We start from the raw sequence: 21,784 nt of genomic DNA on the forward strand, positions 1-21,784 counted from the left end.
CTTAAGAGAACGAGATAATGCCGGCACTTAAATCTTGCGGTGCGTAATGGCTCTTTGCTTTAATAACTATAAAGTTAACAAAGCTCTGGCACACGGCCAAATATGTATTCTATTCTTATCAATCCAAATAGCTCAGAGAACAAGTGGACTAATAATACTTGAGATATAACTTAATTACAGCTCACTCTTCCCAACACTCTAATTATAGCCTTTACAACAGAGCGGCAGTAATGCACTTTTAAGTGTAATGGGAGTTTACTTAATTAGGCCTATCACACACAGGCATGCTCACATGCACACACAGACTTAAAGGCTGGTGTGAAAACTGTCATTCAGTAATTAGTAGCGGTGATGAAACCCTTTATTACCATTTCATTTACGCAGCTGCACAGAGAAGACTGCTGACCTGTGTGTTTGCACCGCAATAAGATTTGCTAAAAGATTTAAAAGCAATAATATATTTATGATAGCGCAATAGGTTATCTTGTCTGGCACTTCATTTCCCAAAGCCAGTTAAAGGCCAGTACTATTAGTTTCTCTTTTTTGTTTTACTCTATTTTGCAATTTCTCACTATGCCTCATGTCATTTTCAAGGTGCACAAAGGTTGTAAGTAAAAAAAGTTGTGGTTCCAAAAACACAACATACAGTTTTTTTTTTCTGTCTCAATGCTCTTTTCACTGGAGGCCAGGTAAAACGGTGGAGAAATTAAATTTTTCTCCATCTGCATGAAGCTCAGAGCATTTTTGGGTTATGGTAGGTCACATCATTAAAGTATGTGTTTTGCATTTTTCCATGTCAACTGAAGTCAGACACTTTAATTCCAATGTTGTAACTATCGTAAGAAAAAACCCTCAAAATCATATTTAACACAGTACATATTGAAGGCGTTAACAATATGAACATGGGGAGAAATAGATGCTAACTTGATCAAGACAAAAAGTAATTTAGTTTTATTCGGAATTCAATAACAGGTTTTTTACTTCTATTATTTTTTCATGGGAGATTAAATACTAAAAGATTAAACAATAGCTGTTAAACATTAAAATATTTAGAGATAAGTGTTAAATGTTCATGTGGTGCTTCAGACATAAGAAGAAACAGTCCAGGTATAGAGTCTTAAATTATAGCAATGCTGGGTTTGAGGTCCACTGGCTGTCATGTCATTTCATTAAATTTGTTTATTTCAGTCATTGGAGACTTGGACTTGTCCTCAAAGATTTTAGATTTAGAAGCTTCTCCTAACATTAGATGAATGTAGGCACTTTTTTCAAGTAGGATCTACTGTGAAAAAGAGGAAACTCCCTGAAAGTTGTGCATTTGAACCGTGGACATATAAAAAGGTAAATGTTGATGTTTATATTAGAGCTTACTTGTTAAAGTACTGAGGCCTGAGTAAAAACTAGCTTTAGATATGGATCAGTTAAAAGTTTGTCACACTGTTAAGAAAGCCTGCAGGGCAAGAAAAAATAAATAAATAAATAATAATAAAATTATATATATATATATATATATATATATATATATATATATATATATATATATATATATATATATATAAATTATGTTGTTTTTTTAAGCTCAGGTTTTCATCTATGAAGTAAAATTCATAGATGAAAAAGGACCTCAGTGAAATAAGACAGCAAGTTTTATTTCACCTGTGAGAAATCTCATTAAAATAATTAAGCTAACTTTTTGAAGACAGAACAGTTTTCCAAAGCCAAGGTATATAAAGCTGGTATTTTAAATTTGCCAAATATTTTATGTGAAACCATTCCAGTGGATTTAATAACACCAAAGTGCCAGGGGGGATTTTCTTAAACAGGTATAAGCCTAAAAATCTGTGCTTTGAGACTACAAATGGTCTGTTTGTTAAGACGATTGGCTATCAAAGCAGACAGCCGAGCAAATTTACCAGAAACACCAACTTGTCATGGTTGTGCTACTTTAGAGACCCAGACAACATAATCTGTGCAAGAAGTGCTTAAAAACAAATATACAGACAAGGTTTTACTTTCACAATCTTGCTCCCCCCATGTGAAGTTCAAATGAAAATATTGCATCATGATAAACCTTTGGAGGTCATGTGAAACAGAGCTTTTTTCAGACTTCTCCAAAATTGTTCCTATCAAGATTGTTCCAAATAATAGTTATTTAATAGGCTCAACTCTTGACAAGAGTCTGCTAAACCTCTGCAGAGTAAACATCTCAAATTTACATAAACAGTCACTATTTTAGAGTGACAACGTTTATGGACAATGTTTCATAAATCTAGGGCACAACAGATAGCATCAGAGCATGTCTGCCCTTGGTTTCTGCATACAGTGCAGCTTTAGTTGAGCGAGGTATAAAGTTGAGGAAGTAACAAAACTTTTCGTAACCACAGAGTTCAAACAAAGTACAAAAGCTTTGTTTGCTTTTCTTCTTTCAGTGAAATGTGCTTTTCAAAGTTTGTCACTTCAAAAGCATAAAAGTGATATTGATTTCTTTTTTTTTTAAGTCTGAATTTGTCCAAAAAAAAAAGTGAGTAAACTCACTTCTGAATGTGCACCTCTGTAAAAAACTGTATTAATTCATGAAATAATTACCAAAATTTTAGTTAACGGGGAAAAAAACTCGAGAGGAAGTACCTTAATTTTACCAGTAATTTAAACATTTTGGAAATATTACAGAAGTATGGAAAGCAAAATATAGTATAACCTACTGATGAAGATAGTCCAAGACAACAATTGCCCTCAAAACCATTTGCTCTCCGAGTTCGTAGGGTCTTTTTCCCTACTCGTTTTAAACATCAAGTGTGATATTGCTCCTGTGTAGTATTATTTTCTGGACCATTGAATGCAATTCCCATCCGAGCATGCATCACGAGAAGATTTCTTTTCAGAAATGAGGGAACACAAAAGTTCTACAACGTACTGATGAGCTGTAAAAAAGTTAAGTTCCTTTATATCTTCCTTCTGCAAAATAATGCCATCTTTAATGATTCATAACAGTAATAACAACAGACCTCATACTATCCGAGTTTGTAAACATAATCCAGTAAGACTGCTTGAGGCTGGGCTTTTTAATAGCCATAGTTTGTGTTTATATCTTCAACACAAAAAGTGTATGTCAAACATTCTGCCTAATGATGAATTGGCTCGACTCCACAGATGATATCATTAAACAGATTTTCTAGCAATAGATAAAACTCGGGAGAGTTTCAAGCAGTAAAAACCAGAACTGACTGCTGCTAATGTAGCACATTTGGCAATTTTGCAAAAGTCTTCCTTAACCTTTCCTTTGGTGCCAAGTCATCAAAAAAAAAAAAAAAAAAAAGAAAGAAAGAAACAGGAGGGGGAACACTTTCCAGCCTTCACACAAACCACTAACACACAGCTCCAGTGTGGCAGGCACCCAGCAAACATGCATGGGGCGAACAATTCATTAAAAAATGCAAGAGCATGATTTTTTTCTCTCTCTCTTTTAATCACAGCAAAGGATTTTTCCAGATGGCCCACTTAATGGGGTATTCTTGTGCTTATGTTTCCAAGCCAAATTGCTGGCCTAAAAATCAAGATGCACGTCCAACAAATATTTCATTATGAGCCAAGTAAATTCATAACATGGCCACTTTTTTTCTTAATTTATACAGCTTATGTCTTAACAACTCAAGGGGATAAATGTCTAATTTAATATTTCAGAAGTTCCTCCATTCCATGTACTTGAGAGAATAATTCTTTTTTTTTTTTAATCACCACATGGCTGTCTAAACACATGATGTATCTTGCAAAAATGTTTATACCCCCGGAGCTTTTTCATATATTGTTATATTACAATCACAAACCCAGAATTTAGTGGGATACACCACTACAAAGTAGTTCAGAAATGTAAAGGGAACAGAAAATGATATGTGGATTTATTTTTTTTCTACAATCAAAAACGCTAAATAAACAGCTAGAGCCACAACAGCACGTCTCAGATGAAAGCATGTTCGTGTCAAAGAAAAGAGCGGGGAAATTATAAGTCTCTAAAACTGGTACAGTATTCGGTTTTATACTGCTCTAATTTCAGCAAAAGGCAAATTTGACGACACTATTCAGAGTTTAATTTCTAAAAAGAATAGAAGAAGGAATGAACAATGGTTTACACCTACAAATTTACACTGTGAGAAAATTTGTAACATACAATGTTACTGGGATCGTACACAAAATATCAGTAACAATGTAAAAGTACAATGGCATTTGTGGCTGTAAAAAAATATATATATATATATATTTATACCACTGTCCAGGACAAAACATCTAAGATCCATAGATACATCAGGGACAAAGCCTCAACAGACAATGTGCTCAGTGAATGTCTCAGACAACAGGGAACGGAGGTTGAGGTGCCAGAGATACCATCATGGGAGGACAAGCCCCTACATGGGATGTACCACCAGCAATAACCCAAGTGGCTGATATCAGTAAATCCTACCAATGGCTGGAAAAAGCTGGACTCAAGGACAGCACAGAGGCCCTCATCCTGGCCGCCCAGGAACAGGCCCTAAACACCAGAGCAATAGAGGCCCAGATCTACCACACCAGACAAGACCCAAGGTGTAGGTTGTGCAAGGAGGCCCCTGAGACAGTCCAGCACATCACAGCAGGGTGCAAGATACTGGCAGGGAAAGCGTACATGGAGCGACATAACCAAGTGGCAGGCATAGTGTACAGAAACATCTGTGCAGAATATGGACTGGAAACCCCGAGATCAAAGTGGGAAACACCCCCAAAGGTGGTGGAGAACGCCAGAGCTAAGATCCTGTGGGACTTCCAGATCCAGACAGACAGAATGGTAATGGCGAACCAACCAGACATTGTCGTAGTGGATAAAAATCAATCAGAGGAAAGCCGTTGTGGTAGATGTAGCAATACCAAGTGATTGCAACATCAGGAAAAAGGAGCATGAGAAACTGGAGAAATACCAGGGCCTCAGGGAAGAACTGGAGAGGGCCTGGAAGGTGAAGACCACAGTGGTGCCTGTGGTCATCGGGGCCCTCGGGGCAGTAACCCCCCAAACTGGAGCAGTGGCTACAACAGATCCCAGGAACAACATCAGACATCTCAGTCCAGAAATGTGCAGTCCTTGGCACAGCCAAGATACTGCGCAGAACCCTCAAGCTCCCAGGGTAGAGGACCCGAGCTCAGAGGATAAGAACCACCCGTGAGAAGGGAATTTTATATGATGGGTCAAAGAGTCACTTACATCCATGGATCTCAAATATTGCATCTAACGAAACACTAACTAAGAACAGAAAAGATTGATATTTGTTTAAAAACCGACTATCAGCTGAATGTGATGCTAGAGTCAGGCAGTGACCAGTGACTTTGGGTCATTTGTACTGAGAAGAGATTGGGGGCAGCTGTTGATCCCATCAAAGCACCGTGTCTTGCCACAAAGTCAGACTCTCCAGTGAGCTCTGATCCACTTAACCGATTCTCTCAGCAGCCACGGCAACTAAGGCAAGCTGACAGTGAGGCTATTTTCAGACAGAAGTCACCCTTCTTTATACCTAGCCACAGATAGAGATGACCCAAGCCACTGCTCTCCATTAGAAAGAAGAGGGTAAAAAAGCACAGTCGGGTGGCCACTTTGTAGCAAAGAGCAACCTTTTGCTCATGACAGCTCTCAGACACAGACGAGGCATAAATGTTCTGTGACAGCAGCTAATAAGGTTCCTGTGATCTGCTGATGCCATGACACTGTAAATCTGCTCGAGTTGGCATGCGAGGGTCTCTCCGTTGTCGATGTTTATGTTAAAAGTGTATGCTCTGAACAGAAGTAGAGTCGTGTGCCGTGTGAGGAAAAAATAGAACCGCTGATAAGACATTGAAGAGTCTGATCACTACCTGTACTTTAGTGTGTCAGATTAAAGGGAAAGCAAACTAAAATAGCTGGGCAAAAAAAATATGTAGTATCCACAAATAACTAATTATCATTATTTACTGTCTACATCAGAGCTGAATTCTGTATGGGGTTTTTTTTCTGCAGAGGAATTGTCTTTACATGCAAAACATAAACCTGCATTTCAACATTGGCCTCTGGCCAACTTATGTTTAGAGCACATAATATTCAGAATTGGAGTGAAATAAATTGTCCATTCCACGTCCTCCTAATCATCATCTGTCCCTAATACATAAGATCTCACACTAAGACTTCACCTCGGTTACCAAACAAGGAGTTAACCCAATTACATCCTGCTCTCAACACTCAAGGCAAATCATTAACTGCCTCTGATAGGAATATGTAGTATTTATTTTATTCATGAAATAATGTTTTGTCATAATAAAATTTAGTTGATCTACAGATCCTGGCTCTCCTGCATCTGGAGAGCAAGACCAGTTCCTTTCACTGTTTAGCCTTGATATCAAAACAGTTCAGATCAGGTTTTGTGTTAAATGTTTTTTTTATGTTGCTTTTGCTAGATGCATTATTGGTTTTACCACAGAAACATTTTGCAGAACATCTTATAATCTAAAAATTAATTTTGACTCCTCTCTCTAAAGAGCATCACTCCAGATGTCCTGGTCTTTGTCCACCTTCTCTTAAGAAAACCTCAGTATGGTCTTTATGGTCATCTGAGAAAAGAAAAACCATTTCCCCCATTCACTCTTTCTGATTCTGATGTATGCGTTTTTGTATCTACAGTACCGATTTTAGAGTTGTTGGAGAGAAAGACCCAGAATATTACGTATAGTGTACCATAAAATTAGTCACATATCCACAGGGCGTTTTTGTTTTTCCAATTTAATATACACATAACCAATAACTTGTTGATCAGGTATATTGGTACAATGAGTAAACCTGTGAAGAGTTGAGGCAGGCTGGGACTGGTCCTTCAACGCACTGATAACCGGAGATGGAGGCTGAAATCGATGGGATGCTATTAGAGCTCCTGCAACCAGACGGCCAGGCGACTTCAAAAGCAAAGTGTGGGAAGAAGAAATGACAAAAGTTAATTATCTGGGCCCTGCCAGCTACCACAAAGGTAATCTGCGAAGTGGAGGACAAAAAGGGCGATACATTTGTCAAATCATTGCATTAAGTCTGACATACAAGACCAAGTCTTGGTTTTAAACAGTGACAATTTAGCAGAGTATTTTTTTTTATTTAAATGAGATCTTTATTATCTTCATGCACACGCAGATTATTTTTGAAAGATACTAAGGAGGGAAGTTGGATAAGAAATTTAAAAGGTCAAACTGCTGACAAGGTTCAGACTTTATAGGCTACATATTAAAAGTCTGGCGAATCACAGCTAAAACTGCCACAGTGCAGCTGACGCCGTATTGTTAAGCAGGGTGAGAAACCATCTGCTTTTACACTTGCCTTAAAAATCATGATGAGCATGTCACTATTAAGAAAAAGTTCAAGACCATCTGGACAACAAGACACCGCAAAGTCAGGAAAGTTCCCAATAATTGATTCAGGGTTATTAACAGTTGATTTAACTGGTTAATAACTTTTACTCAGCTACATTTTCTGATCACTCATTTGAAGATTCACACATAGTCAAAGCAATTTAATATAATCTTTCTCCTCTCTTTTCTCATTTGTGTAATCAAATACAACCACAACAATCACTAGTACCCCTATTTCGCTGCATGCGTAAAGGCTCAGTCCTCAATGATTCATTTTTAATGGATAGAAAACACAATTTACCACAGTGAGAAAAAGATTACTCTGTTTTACATGCATATGAGAGATAAAATGAACCATCTGCAGCAACAGAGTGCATCCAACCACCAACATCAACACACTCACAAAGACATTCTTCGTAGGGAACTGCAGCGAATAATTATAAAAATTGCAGGATCAGCAAGCCGACTCCAACATGCAGCCACAGGCTTTTTCCTTGCTGACTTATTTCTGCTTTCAGTGAAGTTAATGAGTTAAAGGTCACTGGGCCGCTATAACACCAATTACTGCAACACTTCAAATCAGCACTGCAGCTCATCAACATTGGTGGTTGGCTGATGTTGGGAGATTTGAGCAAAGCTAATTGCAAAATAATAAGCATAGAGGCTCATGTCATCATGACGAGGCACACACATGAAGCACTCCCTTGGGTTGGTGTAAAGGTTAGGTACCACACTTCAGCGGGTGTCATGGATCAGCGCGAGGTCGGGGTCAAAAGCGGCAGAGATCCTGTTGGGGTTAAAAGCGGGGTCATCTTCACAAAGCTTCGTTCCTGAAAGGGCAAGTTGGCCTGATACTTTAAGGTATTTTCCATAAAACACTGAGGCAAGCACAACTAAAATGGCTCAATTAAGAATAATTTCACTTATTTGAGTTATTATAGTTGAAATATTATGACCTTGTTCCACATTTTGAATCTGGGTCCCAATTAAGGTATTTTAAGGTCAATCGCCACTGAAGTGACCAATTGAACTCAACTCCCAATATCTGTCGTTCATTTATCTGTAAGACGATGGGGAGATGTGTGGACACGTTTTATCTTTTTGGACATTTAGTTTGTAAAGAAATGGTTTCTTGATATTTATTTATTTTTAATGGTAAATGCGTGAGAATTTAGTTTTTCAGTCACTCGTCAACAATTAAAATCAGAACTGCACAGTGATTGCAATGATTCATAAGGTAGCAAAAGTTAGAAAAGAAAATAAAGAGCAACACAACAGCACAACTCTTCTTAGTGGTTTCAGCTCAGAGTAGGTTGCAATTAGAAAAATAGCTGTGCATTAACATTCCGTCTCTAGCTTAATGGAGCCTAAATGTTTCTGCCAAAAATATGGAAAAACCTCAGAAGCAAAGCTATGTTAAGATTGCAGGACCATCGCCAAAAAGGATTAAAGTTGCCATATTTAACTTGTACTAATTCTTTGATAAGGGGAAAAAAAGAACTAACCTAACTTCTACACAATAGAGTGAATGGTTTTAAATATGTGGATACAAAACTAGGGCAACAATACAATCACAGAGTCACATGTTTTTTAAAACACCAACTTGGCTGAAAAAGAGCTGAAGCTCAGGCACAGCCCCTGACTTCTACTGTAAGCAGATAACATCATAGCGATGAGCATCTGCTGATTAGCTGCTCACTGAAGAGTACTTCATCAGCACATATCTGAGAGTAAAATGAATTCTAAACCTTGACTTCATTTTCTTACCCCTGGGTAAACCAGACACAGGAGCCAGCCTGGGGATTTAAACGAGCAAATTAACTTTTCCCGCATGACTTTCCTAACCTTTACACAACAGCTGAGTGAGCACAGGAAGGCCTTGTACCACCACAGGTCAAACTGTTTTCATTTTTTACGAGGAATTACTGACACGCAGCAAAACAGACAAGATGCTGGTAACGTTGCAGTGCAATAAGAGCAGTGATCCACTTCCACTGGTGACGCCTTGATAAATTAACACTCTAAAAACAGAAATGAATTAGGCAGCAACCAGCTTGCCAACCAGTTGGCCTGGCAGTGACAGAGGGAAGCACATTCCCAGGGCAACCTTTAGAGGAAGTGCTGCATTGCTAATTAACAACAAAGATAGAAAAAGAACTGAAAAAAATGAGTAAATAAACTAAGAGGGAAAAAAAGCACCCCCACCACTTTGCTTCACACAGCTAGAAATGGATTTAACGACAGAGGCAGTACCACTTGAGCTTGTTAGGAACTCTTAAATTTCAAAGGCTAACACCTTTATGTCTCATTGCTTCACAATGCAGCACCAACAGCCAGAGGAAAAAATATCTACGCTGAAGCACAAAACCTCCTGCTTTCATCGTTTACTTCTTCACTCTTGGGTTTGGATGCATTGGCATTGAACACACACAGACACAAATAGTCACTTTTTTTAAAAAAGTGAAACTTTGAAATTAAGTACTGATATCAAGATAAATGTATTTTCAAAGTTGAGGATCCAATTCTCTTCCCTTTATGATCCAGCCAATTAAAAAAAGTTTAATGGTAGAAAATTAAGAAGGAAGGATCTGAGAAAAAGAGAATGTAATTTAATGCATAATTTGTTGCATTACTGGTATGTATGCATGTATATCATTTTCACTTTATTTAGTGTTTTGTATCAGAAACCAGAGAAAATCTGCAGAGAGACCAAAGTTTTCTCTGCAGTATGAAGGTTGCAGCTCTCTCTGTAATATCTATGAAAGAAAAACATAGATCACTGCTAAAAGATTCAGAAATAATTGTGCGAGTCTTGAAGAGCCTTCCAATCAGAGCTGCTGGTACGCATTTAGTCCAGCCTTCTCAAGAATGTTTTTGTATATCTGTTGTGTTTATGCTGCCTCTGTCTCTTCTCTGCTCCAAGGCGTACAGAGCCTCTTGGGCTGATTGACGGAAAGAGGTTCTGGCTCTTGCCAGGCGAGCATGATTGATGCCCTTGAGATGGAGCACAGCCAGCGAGGATTTCACTGTCACTCTTGGATGTGCCGAGGGCTCCAAGATGGCAGAGCGTTGATATAGCTGAAAATGTGAGTCAGTGCTCACATGTGGCGACTGTAGAAGCCACTTTGGTCTGCATATAAAAGTGAGCAATTTAAAAGGTGCACACTGTGGTTGTGGTTCTGAGTTTGCTCTGATTGGTTCTTATAGCAACATAACAACACATTACCTACTTCCTTTGAAACCGCTGAGGCACTAGAGCAACAGTTTCACGTTTTCTTGTTAACAGCAGCAGTGAGCAAACAGGTCCTTGATAACTCTCGCACAAAATGCTTGACATCACTTAAAACTACAAAACACACCACTCTCATTGCAGCTTTGCCTTTCAGCACTTCAAGAGATAACATGCTGAATGAGTCAGTGGGGATGTGGAGGACAGACAGGATGTAATCACTCAACACATGTATGTGCACACCCAGAAGCAGCACGGGGCCAGCAGATGTGCATAGATGGGGGAGTCATAAACTTACTTTTTTGTCATCTTTCTGGCTTGCTGGGTGTGTGTCCTTGCTTTGGTTGTCAGCGGTAGTCCGGCCACTCGTGTCCATCTGTCCGTCTTTTGCTTCATTCTGCTGACTGGCCACTGACTGAGGAGAGTCCAGTGGGCAAGGCTCTGGCTGCTGAACACCACTTTGGACCTCCATCTTCCTCTGCCTAAACAATAAAAGATGATGTGCAGACAAAAGATGCAAACAAGATTGTTCACTATTGCAGAATTTTAGCAGAACTTTTCATTTCCTATTAAGAAAAACTATAACTTTAACACAATTTGCAATAATTTGCTAAATTTATCCAGTTTTGTGCCAGTTTATTTTGAGTCACTAAACATTTCATCGACCTTCGTGTTAGAACTCAAAGAAAGAGGTGACGCATTCGGAAAGATTCCACATGAAAACAAGGACAACATGCTCATATAAAGGGTTGTGGCCATCATCATTAGTGAGCACAACACATTCATATTTTCCAAGAATTTTAAACTGAATTTGAAAAGACAAAGAGAGCAGAAAAGATAGTGGCACTCACAGTCAGGACACAGAAAGATACTTTTCCTACGAGTAAAAGGTACTTTCCAAAATGAGAGAGGTCACCTCATTTGAAACCTAAATGTATCCTGAGTAAAGGCTGTGAGGTGAAGGGGAGAAATAAATAAAGCAGCAGCCAGCAGAAAACCTTCAATAGAGTCTACCAGTTATAATTTTAATCTCTGCCTGATTACAGTTCGTTTAGGCGTACTGTGCCCTGCACAAGGCTTCCTACCCCCTGATATTTTGTTTGTCAATTTTTTATGTTACTGCAAAAAATTTCAATGTTTTATAACCGAAAGAAGTTTGTAATTATAAAGTGCAGAATCACAAACAAGGTTTTTAAGTCAGTTTATTTTTCTCCTGATTCACTGCATTGTAGAACCACTTTCTGATTAAGTTAAACGTGCAAGTTTTTTGGGCTGCATCTCAATCAAGTCTGCACATCTACAGACTGGAAATTTGGACCATACTTTGCAAAATAGTTCAGGGCCTGCTGAAGAAAAGCATCCCCACACCATGACTGTGCCATGACCATCTTTCAAAGTAGAGATGGCATGTTGTGGGTGATGTGAAGTGCTAGCAAGTGTTTTGCATGCAAGCAAAAAAGTCTGACGAGGGGATTTTATTTCATGGCTTTTCATGGCCTGTGGCAAACCCACAAATATCTTGGCACTGTTCTATAAATGACAGATTTGTTGTCATGTTCTGGTTGGTTTGTAGTTGTATCATCTTCTTCAACTTCAGAATGGGAGAGAACAATAATAAATGCAATTTTGAATCTTGAACAGAAGTGTGGCGAGTAGCCAAAAACAGCATTAAATTAATAATGAAATTCTTACTTGAGTGCAGAAACTCAAGTAACTATCTAAAAAATGTAAACAAGGAAGAAATCTATATGACGGAAAGACAACATAAGTACTAATATCTGCCTGGTTTAGTTTTTGAAAAGATGTAATTTGACACAAAAAATTATGAAATGATTAACAAAATCTAGAATTTTTTAATAAAACAATAAATAACATTCTTACAAGAAACAAGTTTTCACCACATAAAATTTTTCAAATCAATGCCATAATTTATGTTTATTTGCAGGTGTGGTTCAAACGTGCGTGTTTTTACCCAATAACAAAGGTAAATGGAGTAACAAAAATTTTAATTTTAATTTTAAAAATGATTATAATTGCCATATTGCCATATTATGAGGTATGGTCCTGTTAAACTACTTTTAAAAGCATATTTTAAAAGTAATGAATGCAGCGCATTACAACCCACCTTTGGTCTTGAAAGACTCAAGATATCAGGTCGCAAGACTCGCTGCATATAAAATGTTTTCACTTTACTTTAGGATCTGTTGCAGAATAACAAACTCATTCATGTCTCATCCAGCCACAAGGGAAATGAATCAGCACAAAGGGCTGCAGCTGACAGGTCTGAGAGGGAATGATAAAACCGGCAAGATTAAGGAAAGATGTTAGGCAATGCTCTCTCTTTTGCTTATAGTTAAATAGTCCAAAAACAGCATTTGCATCACAGCACAAATGTTTATTAATTGTCTTGGAGTGGAAATAGCTAGTGTGGATGTTCTCCTGTATAAATCCAGTTCAACTTCTCTGTCCTCTTGCAGCAGATAATCATAATTGTCGAGGATGTTTTATCATAGATCAGATTACTAATTTGTGAAGCCCTTAATAGATGCAAGGCTCCAGTAGAAGCGAGTCACTTGATCTTTTCATCAAGAAAGTCTGCAACCTATGAGAACTCGCTTACTTCACTTAATCAGCCTCTAGTGGACAGTCAGGGGATTGCAACTACTTGCGCATTTAGATTAGCTTCATTTTTAACCCGGCTACCCTAAAAGAAGGTTCAACTCATGGCACCAAATGGTTCACTACTCGCTCAAAGGCACAAAGCTGCAGCTGATGATGCCACACTATCACTTCACGAAGCTTAAACTGCATTTTTTTCCATGCAAAGATAAGCATGTTTGAGAAACTCCTTATCAAAAGATGTGTGCATTAACATAGAGCTGAAGAGTTGAATGCAAAACATTCTAGTACAGATGGAGCATCATACTCTTGAATAAAAACAATAAAATAGCTTTAAACAAATTCGCTTAGTTACAATTTAACTCCCGGGTTTTAGCAGCGGTCTATAAAGTAGCTATACAAAAAGAGGTCAAATTATTCGGATAAAATAAGAAAAAACAAACTTCAGTCTGCATTCTGAAGCAATTAATTAGCTAAAAAGGTCAGTTCAGTCTCATAAATGAGTTTAACTTAGTGTTTTAACATTGCGGCACCTTAAAGCACCTGTTGGACATTTTATTGCCTCGCGAGGCAATAAGTGCGATGCGCTAATTTACAAAGGGGTGGAAATGATAAAACACCAAAAGACTTACTTTTAAAGTTTCGTGACCTATAAAAAACATAAACATTTGTATGGTCTTTAAAGGTGAGGCCCAGCGCGAGACATTTAAGGAAGCCTCGATCAGATGTGTGGGTGCTAAGGTTGCACCGACTTCATGAAAATCATTGCCGCTGCTTTTAACGCACCGTGTCTGTTTTATTGCAATGGCTTTGAACGGAACAGGAACATAAACAAGTCGCCAAAAAAGAACGCCCAAATGTACCTCTGTCACTTCTCGGCTCCTCGTTATGTCAGAAGCACATGAAGATGCGGTAGTGCAATTTGGCGTTTACATCTCTGCTGTTGCTCTGAAGCGGAAAGCCACAGTAGCAGTCCTGGGCACAACAACGAGCGAGCACTTCATTAAGTTGTGTGGGAAGTTATTCCGTCAAAAAGAACCGTCCCGGGAAGCTTTAATGGGCTGTGCTTCGGGGGGGTTATTTGTAGCGGAGGAAGTTGTCAGAGACGCACAAGTCGACGCCGCTGGTGCCGCTGGTGCTACTGCCGCTGTCACGGCGGGCGTGTCCCCGAGAGCTGTCACTAAACAATCCCTCTTTCTCCCCCTCCCTCCCACCGCCCGGTTACACCGAGCTGGTGTCAAGCATGCTGCGTTCAGGGGCTCTCTGGAATATCCACTATCGGAGCGAACACATCTTTGATGAGTTTGTGTTATTCCCTCTTTTTTTTGTGTCAAATAAAAGTGCAAAATCTCGTGTGTTGCTACTGACTGCGAGTATTTTTTTTATTATTATTATTGTTTCCTATTGCAGTTCTTGTAATTAAAGGTAGCGAACGCTCCGGACAGTGGGAGGGGCCAATGTAAAGGCTCGAGGTGAAGCTCAGGTCAGCACACAGTTATTCTTACCTTTGGGGGGATTAAATTACAAATGTTATTTAACCAAGAAGTTTAGTTTCTGTCAACATAAAGAAATGCCTATGTTTCAGGTGTGGACTTGAGTGAGTATTGTTTGGTCTAAACTGTTTTTCTTTACGCTCACCGTCCTACTTGATGGTCAACCAATGTCAGACTTCATTATATTGTGACTTTTTGTAGGTTGGCTAAAAAGATGCATTATGATTTTATCTGCCCAAAGGCATTTTTCCATTGAGGACATATTTGTTTAGGACATTTATCAGCAGATTTTCCCACCTGAGCTTTAGATACCTGAAGGTTACCTGATGTTTCTGATGTTTTTTCATTTTCAGAAAATGGTTTAAATAGAAATTAGCACAATATATAATGCCTGGGATATTATTTTATAACCATCTCTGTCATTTTATCTACTGCCTGTGTACAATGTGTTAGGCCTTGACAGTACATCTGGATTTATATTAAATTACACACAAGTGGACCTTTATCTCATATTCCGAATATGGCTGGTGATCTGTTTTTTTAGGTGAATTGGACTGAATTGAACTGAATACAAATATAAGTCATACTTAAAAGTTTTTACTTGTGAAAAGTGTTGAAAGGTATGTATCATTTTCCTTCAGCTTCTCTATTATGCACTGAAGTTGTGGTTTTAATGTGAGAAATTATAAAACATAAACTTTTTATAATTGAACTTTTTGGCAAATTTCTAAATTGTTCATTGTAAAACCAGAAGTAATAAAAATAAAAAAAAAGTCAATAAAACAAACAACATGATCTTGCCTAAAGTTGTGTAACTCTTTCCTTTAGTTAAAGTTTCTGGTTTTAAAAATTAATGGGGAAAGCATTCCTAATGTTTTGTTCTTCTGCAAAGTACATTGTGTCTACTTCCTGCTTTTAAATCACTGACATGTCATTCCTCCACTAATGACCAGGCAAGATATTGTTTACTTTCTTTCCTTCTCACCAGCTAAAAACAAAATTAGTCATAATGCTTGCGTTTTATAGCAACAAATGGCAGACTCAAAAATTCTGCAAAAGTAAAAAGAAAGCATTTATTTAACTATAAAAAGACATGGCATATGTTTAGTTAAAAAATAAAAATAAAAAATAAATAAAAATAAAAAAGAAGCACCTTTCTATTGTTCTTATTTACATTATTTATTTCATAGAATCATTTCATATTCTATTGCAATTTCATAGAATATTCTGTCTTTCATAGAATATGAAATTGCAATAATTATGCTGACTAAATATTTCTTAGACACCATTTTCTTAGAATTACTGGTGGGATATTTTTAGTGGGGTTTAGAAATGGCCACAAGGTGGCAACATAAACTCATTAAACGCTCAGAATCGAGAGTGTGTCTGACAAATCCTGCTTGATGGTACTTTGTAAAGGCAGACAATGGTGGAAACATTTTATTTAATGTTTCCACCTTTATTTATGGTTAATGAATCATTTATCACTCTCTGTTCCATGTTTGATAATATGATTCGGCTCTTCGTTTACGCCAAACATGGAGCATTCCCATCTGTTGTTCAGAGATGTAACATGATAACAGTATCATAGGGATGCTGGTCCATTTGGTCATCTCCATTGTCTTTGTGTGCCTCATCCTAGAGCAGGAAGCATTCTGATGCATCGTCTCATCCAAGCAGGAGGGACTTCACCCAAATGAACAACTGCTCCAACAGGCCGATCCTCGTCTGTTCTAACAGAGCCGCTGCTGCCAGAGCAGGCAGACCAGCAGCGGGAGAGGCAGGTGCACCGGCAGGCGGACAGGCTGCTGGTTAAAGCAGGGAGACTCAGGCCCCTTCAGCCATATCCAGACAGGCATGTGTCCTCTGTGTAAGCCAGCAGGGACAAACAATCAGGCATGCTGACGGGCCCCGCCGGCACCAGCAGATGTTTTCTGGTTATTGTTGTTCCGCCTCCCTGGTAATTGTTTTCCTTCAGGGCCAGCCAGTGGAACGAGGTGCCAGGTTGTGTTGTGGGAAGGAGTTATGGAAAGATGGGACGACACACTGTCTTATCAGGCTGCTTCGCTCAGGCTGTCCAACTCTGTCTTTGTGCTCCATGTGGCTTGAAGTACAGTTTTCCAAGTGGAATATGGCAAATCTGCTTTGCATTCAGCATTGCAGTCCTGTATAGGTATTTATGGCTTCTCTGTGGCCTCAAATATGGGAACAGATTTTAATTCCCAAAAGCATTTTCTGAACTAAAATAAGACTTCCACTTGGATTTTTTTTTTAATAGTTTTACCACCTAATTCAACTCTGGCACACATGGCAGCAGCTAATAAATGTAATTTTGAAGCTTTTTGTTATTTGTGAAGTCAGTTTGCCCACACAGACTCTCAGCATTTTGTTATGGCACAAAGAACAACTAATCCCATGATGAAAATGGCCTCTTAATTAGCACGGTGAACTAAAACGACCTTATTGTGAGGTCAGACGTCTACCAGGCCTCAAGCACAGGCTAGAGACAGGAAACGCCCACTAGGGGGCACTTTGAGACTTTATATCAAGAGTAAGGGTAACTGGGCCGCTCTTGCAAACTGTTCAACAGTTTGATGTTGATTATTATAAACCTTTTTGGTGTTTTTTGTCACAAATTTGTACTTTACAACTCTATCATCTCTAAATCTTTTTGGACATCAGGGCAGTTTTATTGTGAGAATCTGTAGAGTTCATTTTAGACCTGAATCTGAACTATCTTTACAGCTGATCGCATTCGTTTCTTGAAAGAAAGGTTGATTCAAACAGAAAGACCTTGAGGTATGTGAAGGTTTCTATTTGTTGTAATGGTGTGCTGCACTCTAGGGAAAATAAAAATCCTCTCTGACAGGCAGAGTCAACAGTTTTAAAGACTGATGCAACATATACGCAAGTTTGTTCTGCTTTTTTTCGGGGGGTAATATCTAAAGATCTGAACTAATGTGCAACTTGTGCTGCTCAAAGCCAGAATATTTATAAAAACTGAATCTACTTTGTGTCAAAAGACAGAGAGAATAAAAATCTATTTGCATTCCAGGACTAGTTTTTTTTTCTCTGTAAAAGTGTCTTATTATTTTCATATGATCTATGTCAGACATAGTGAGAATTTTTTTATATTTCATTTTCAGTACTTATTGCATCTTCCACTACTGCCCTGGTAATAAAGGGGCAACATGATCACATGGCCTCTTTGTGAAGTTGTTGCAGTTTCTGGGAAGGTGCACAACAGTCCAGGCCGGTCACAATGTAGCACCTTCAGCTGCACATTTCTCACACCCAGGATGAAGAAGTCACAGCAACTGCAGGATCAGTCTTTGCTGGATGAGATCTATTTGTACGGAGCATGTGTAGCAGCACTAAACAAGCAGAAGAGTGGATTAGAATGTCTTTTTTTTTTCTGCAGTTAAAAAAAAATGCCGATTGCATAAATATGCAAGAGAACATTTCATTTTTCTTTCATTTGTGCGCTTGCTTTTTTGCACATGCATGCCTGCTCATCGCCACTGAATCATACCTGTTAAAAATGATAATTCCATGACTCAAACTCCGCCTGCTGATAGAATGATTGAAAGCTCAGGCAAAGTTCAAAAACCACAAGGCAGATATTTGCCAAAATGCAGCCACTGCTGCTGTGAGTAAGAGTAAGACCCTCTGAGTCACAGACAAGGACCCGGAACAGTTTAAATCGCAGGCTGATTTTTGTCACAATTTTCCTTGGCCACTGGAAAATTGTAAAATTTGTACAAGAAAATACAGCAATGTCCAACTGTTATGCTTTTACATTTGTCTCATGTGTAAATTCAGTCATTGGTAAAACCACAGTAGAAAGCTCTGTTTTAATGAGACAGTGCTAACAATGTGGAAAATGTAACCCTCAGACTACGAATATTTTTACAATAGCTTCATACATTTGTTCAAAAGATTTTGAACAAAAGCAGAATGTGTTCCAAGAGTGGTTGTTTTGCTAAAACTAGCAAGAGGACAAAAGAACTGCGCCTGCTGATATACCATGTGTCATCTGCCTTGTTTGTGTCTGCGTGTGTGTGTGTGTGTGTGTGTGTGTGTGTGTGTGTGTGTGTGTGTGTGTGTGTGTGTGTGTGTGTGGGTGTGTGTGTGTGTGCGTGTGTGTGTGTGCCCGCCAGTGTGGGTGCCAATGAGCGAGAGCATGCATACATTTGTGTCATCCATCGAGCGCGCAGAGGTGACAGTTTTTGTCTCTTCTCGGGTGTGAGCTGAGAAAAAAACTGAACGCCATGACTTTTAAAAATGATGTGCAGAGGTATCAGATGGTAAACAGCGTGACTTTATCTGAGCCGGTTTTTTAAATATTAAGAGAAAGATATTCTTAGAACATTTTTTGAACGTGGTATCAAACTAAACTAGGTTTATTTTTATGATGTGTTTTAAATATGTACAATTAATCGATTATTTTATTTGCAAAACATATCTTGTCAACAATGCATTAACTGTGACACAACATCAAGTTTTAAAAAAATAAATAAATACTTTTAATCCCATTAGCAACGCTTTAATCATCCCAGACTCATTTTTGACATTTTATTTGAATGTTTTGAGTCTGGCTCCTGCACATCGGTGACTCCAGTTAATCACAGCATCTCTGTCTAAAACTAAACGCCCAAGTGTTACTTTGTGATTGTTGATGTTTCCAGGCTTGGGTTGAATCATTAGGAAGTGATTCTCTCTAACAAGGGCTAAAGGAGCTGTCAGGAGACATTCACAGGCAGGTTTCGCCATGGAGAGTGTGAGGAGTCTTATCAGGGTCTTAGCTGTTTTGCTGCGCCTGTTTATAAAGAGGCTGCTTTATTTGGAGTGAATGCATTCTAGCAAGGTCTCTACTGTTGCTGTGCGTTGATTAAAAGTGTTTTCACGATTACCCGTAGTGAGTCTATTCCAGCCTAACAGGGTTACTAGCAGTTTTAATGAAGGGGAGTAATCGTTACATGTGAAAGGGGGTTGCCGGGGTCTCGTGCTGTCTCTCTCTGCCTCCTTGCCTCAAACCGTGTTAAATTTTCCAGTTGACATTTTTTTCTTCTTCTTTTTTAACAAAAGGAGTTGCCGTTATGTTGGAATTCTCAACATTCACAATATTACATGCCCTCCTTTTTCAGAAACGTCTCATTTCTTAAATCTGTTTATGAAAGTGGCTAAGCTACAATGAGAGTCATGCATCTTTATTTTTGTCTGTCTTTGTCTGGCTGTTCTACGTCCTCCTTCCTCTTCTGAAGTTACCGTTGCCCGCTTGCTTGTGTGGCTTCTCTGCTCCTCTCATTTAGTTGGCTGTGGTCAGCCTTTTGCATTCGCTGGTGTGATTGAATTTCTCACAGCTTCTTGTGAATGTGTTTTTTGAAAGTCCTATTCAACATTTGGTGCAACTATAATCGGCACCAAGCCACTACGCTCATGCAGAAGTGTCTGTGGATTCACACATTAAGGCCCTCAGAAGTGTTGTGCCATTTCTTTTTTTTTTTCTTTTTTTATTTTCCCAAGTTGCAACTTTACATTTTTTGTGTGTGTGTTGGAGGAAGGGAGCACGCAGCAACGGAAAGTTAAAGATCAGATTGAAAAGCGTTTCAGTGAAGATGCAGGACAGTGTCCTTTTTTATAGCTGGATTTATGAGAAACGACAAAAGCAGTAAAGTCACAGTAAATATTAAAAGAATGCACATTGACATCCTTTTAAAGCTCCATAATATTAAGCCTCATTTTGTTGTTATTGATTTTAACTTATATACCTGAACAGCACTTTGATCTTGTGCTGGTTGGCTAATGTGCTTTACAAATAAACCTGAGTTACATTTAATTCACATTAGACCGGACACTTTGCTTTTTTACTTTTACTGCCTTAACATTTGGTAATAGTTGTGGTAGTGTCTTTTGTCACCTCTGACATCCCCTTTTTTTTAACAACCAACCAATCGCACTCTCACTTCTCTTTTTCTTTTTCAGGTCTTTCTCAAAGAAACATCATCTTAAATTTAAACATTAGAATGGGCACCCGGTTTGGGCTATTTGTGTAAGGCAGGAGACGGCATTATCCCTGGGTACATCATGTCCCTCTAGTTATCAAATCAAACAATTACACATTGCAGTCCTGGAGCAGAAAATTACATTTTGACACAATGGTGAGTCTTTTGATTAATAAATTGTAGCTTTTGACTCCACACACTGTTATTTTTTTTCCTTCTCTGCTGGGGGGACAATAGATAATAAGTGGGTTACTTGTGAGGGTATAATGAAGTGACTGTCTTGTTATTGACAGGGGAGTCTCCTAAAGGTTTTAGCGGAAAGTAAGCGCTTCCAACAGAGGCCCTCCGGAGAAGAGAGTATTACAGCAGCCGTTAAAATGAGCTAATGTTCTTCTTCCAGTGCAACTCTCCGAAGGGACGACAACTGAGTTTGCCTTCCCCCAGCTGCAAAGCAGAGGTGTAAATTAAAGTTAAAAATGAAAAAAAAAAAGGGGGGGTAAAATACCAGCATCGAGTTGAATAACAGAACACACATTTCTGTGATTGAAATGAGCAATTCCTGCGTTTCAACTAGAAACTTCAATTTTGGTGTTCATGTAAAGTTTCCATTCGAAATCGCAACATTTTTGCACTTTCATCTTGAACTCTTGCTTTGTATGATTTAGAAAGAAAGAAGTTCACTTCAGGATTCAAAGGCGCTTATTTGTTTTGTTCTGCAATCACCTCCCTCAGGTACTTATTAGCATTGACAGGACGGATTCTGATTTGACAGCAGTGAGGCGGGTGTAAATTTCACACACACAATTCGGCTCCACACATTAATCCAATTAAATTTTAGCATCTTCTTCCAATTCTCTGTTTTGCCAGTGGAACAGTGGAACAAAGTCGAAAAGGCCTCGAGATGTTGCTATCTTCTTCTTTGCAAACAACAGAATTTCATCTATCGGTACAATCTGAGTGTCTGAAGAAGGTGTCGGGCAAAAAATTGCACAATTTAAAGTGCTTTTAATGAGATGCCAGAGACAGCGCCCAAGTGTTTTCTCTGGTGTCATTGT

The 21,784-nt window shown here is 38.6% G+C and overlaps 1 protein-coding gene across 5 annotated transcripts in view; it reads right to left on the minus strand.

Moving 5' to 3' along the window:
* The window catches only part of rbms3 (RNA binding motif, single stranded interacting protein), a 379,593-nt gene that overhangs the window by 289,237 nt on the left and 68,572 nt on the right, over positions 1-21,784 (minus strand). For 4 of the 5 annotated variants that reach the window (XM_055053855.1, XM_055053854.1, XM_055053857.1 and 1 more), the window contains one exon: positions 10,911-11,094. In XM_055053855.1, coding sequence (XP_054909830.1) covers positions 10,911-11,094 — 184 coding nt within the window. Of the gene's footprint in view, positions 1-10,910; positions 11,095-14,094; positions 14,371-21,784 lie in introns of those variants that run through there. The other variant, XM_055053856.1, reaches the window with a different exon arrangement.

This window comes from Poeciliopsis prolifica, unplaced genomic scaffold, assembly GCF_027474105.1.
Source record: "Poeciliopsis prolifica strain line A6 unplaced genomic scaffold, Auburn_PproV2 SCAFFOLD038, whole genome shotgun sequence".
NCBI lineage: Eukaryota > Metazoa > Chordata > Actinopteri > Cyprinodontiformes > Poeciliidae > Poeciliopsis > Poeciliopsis prolifica.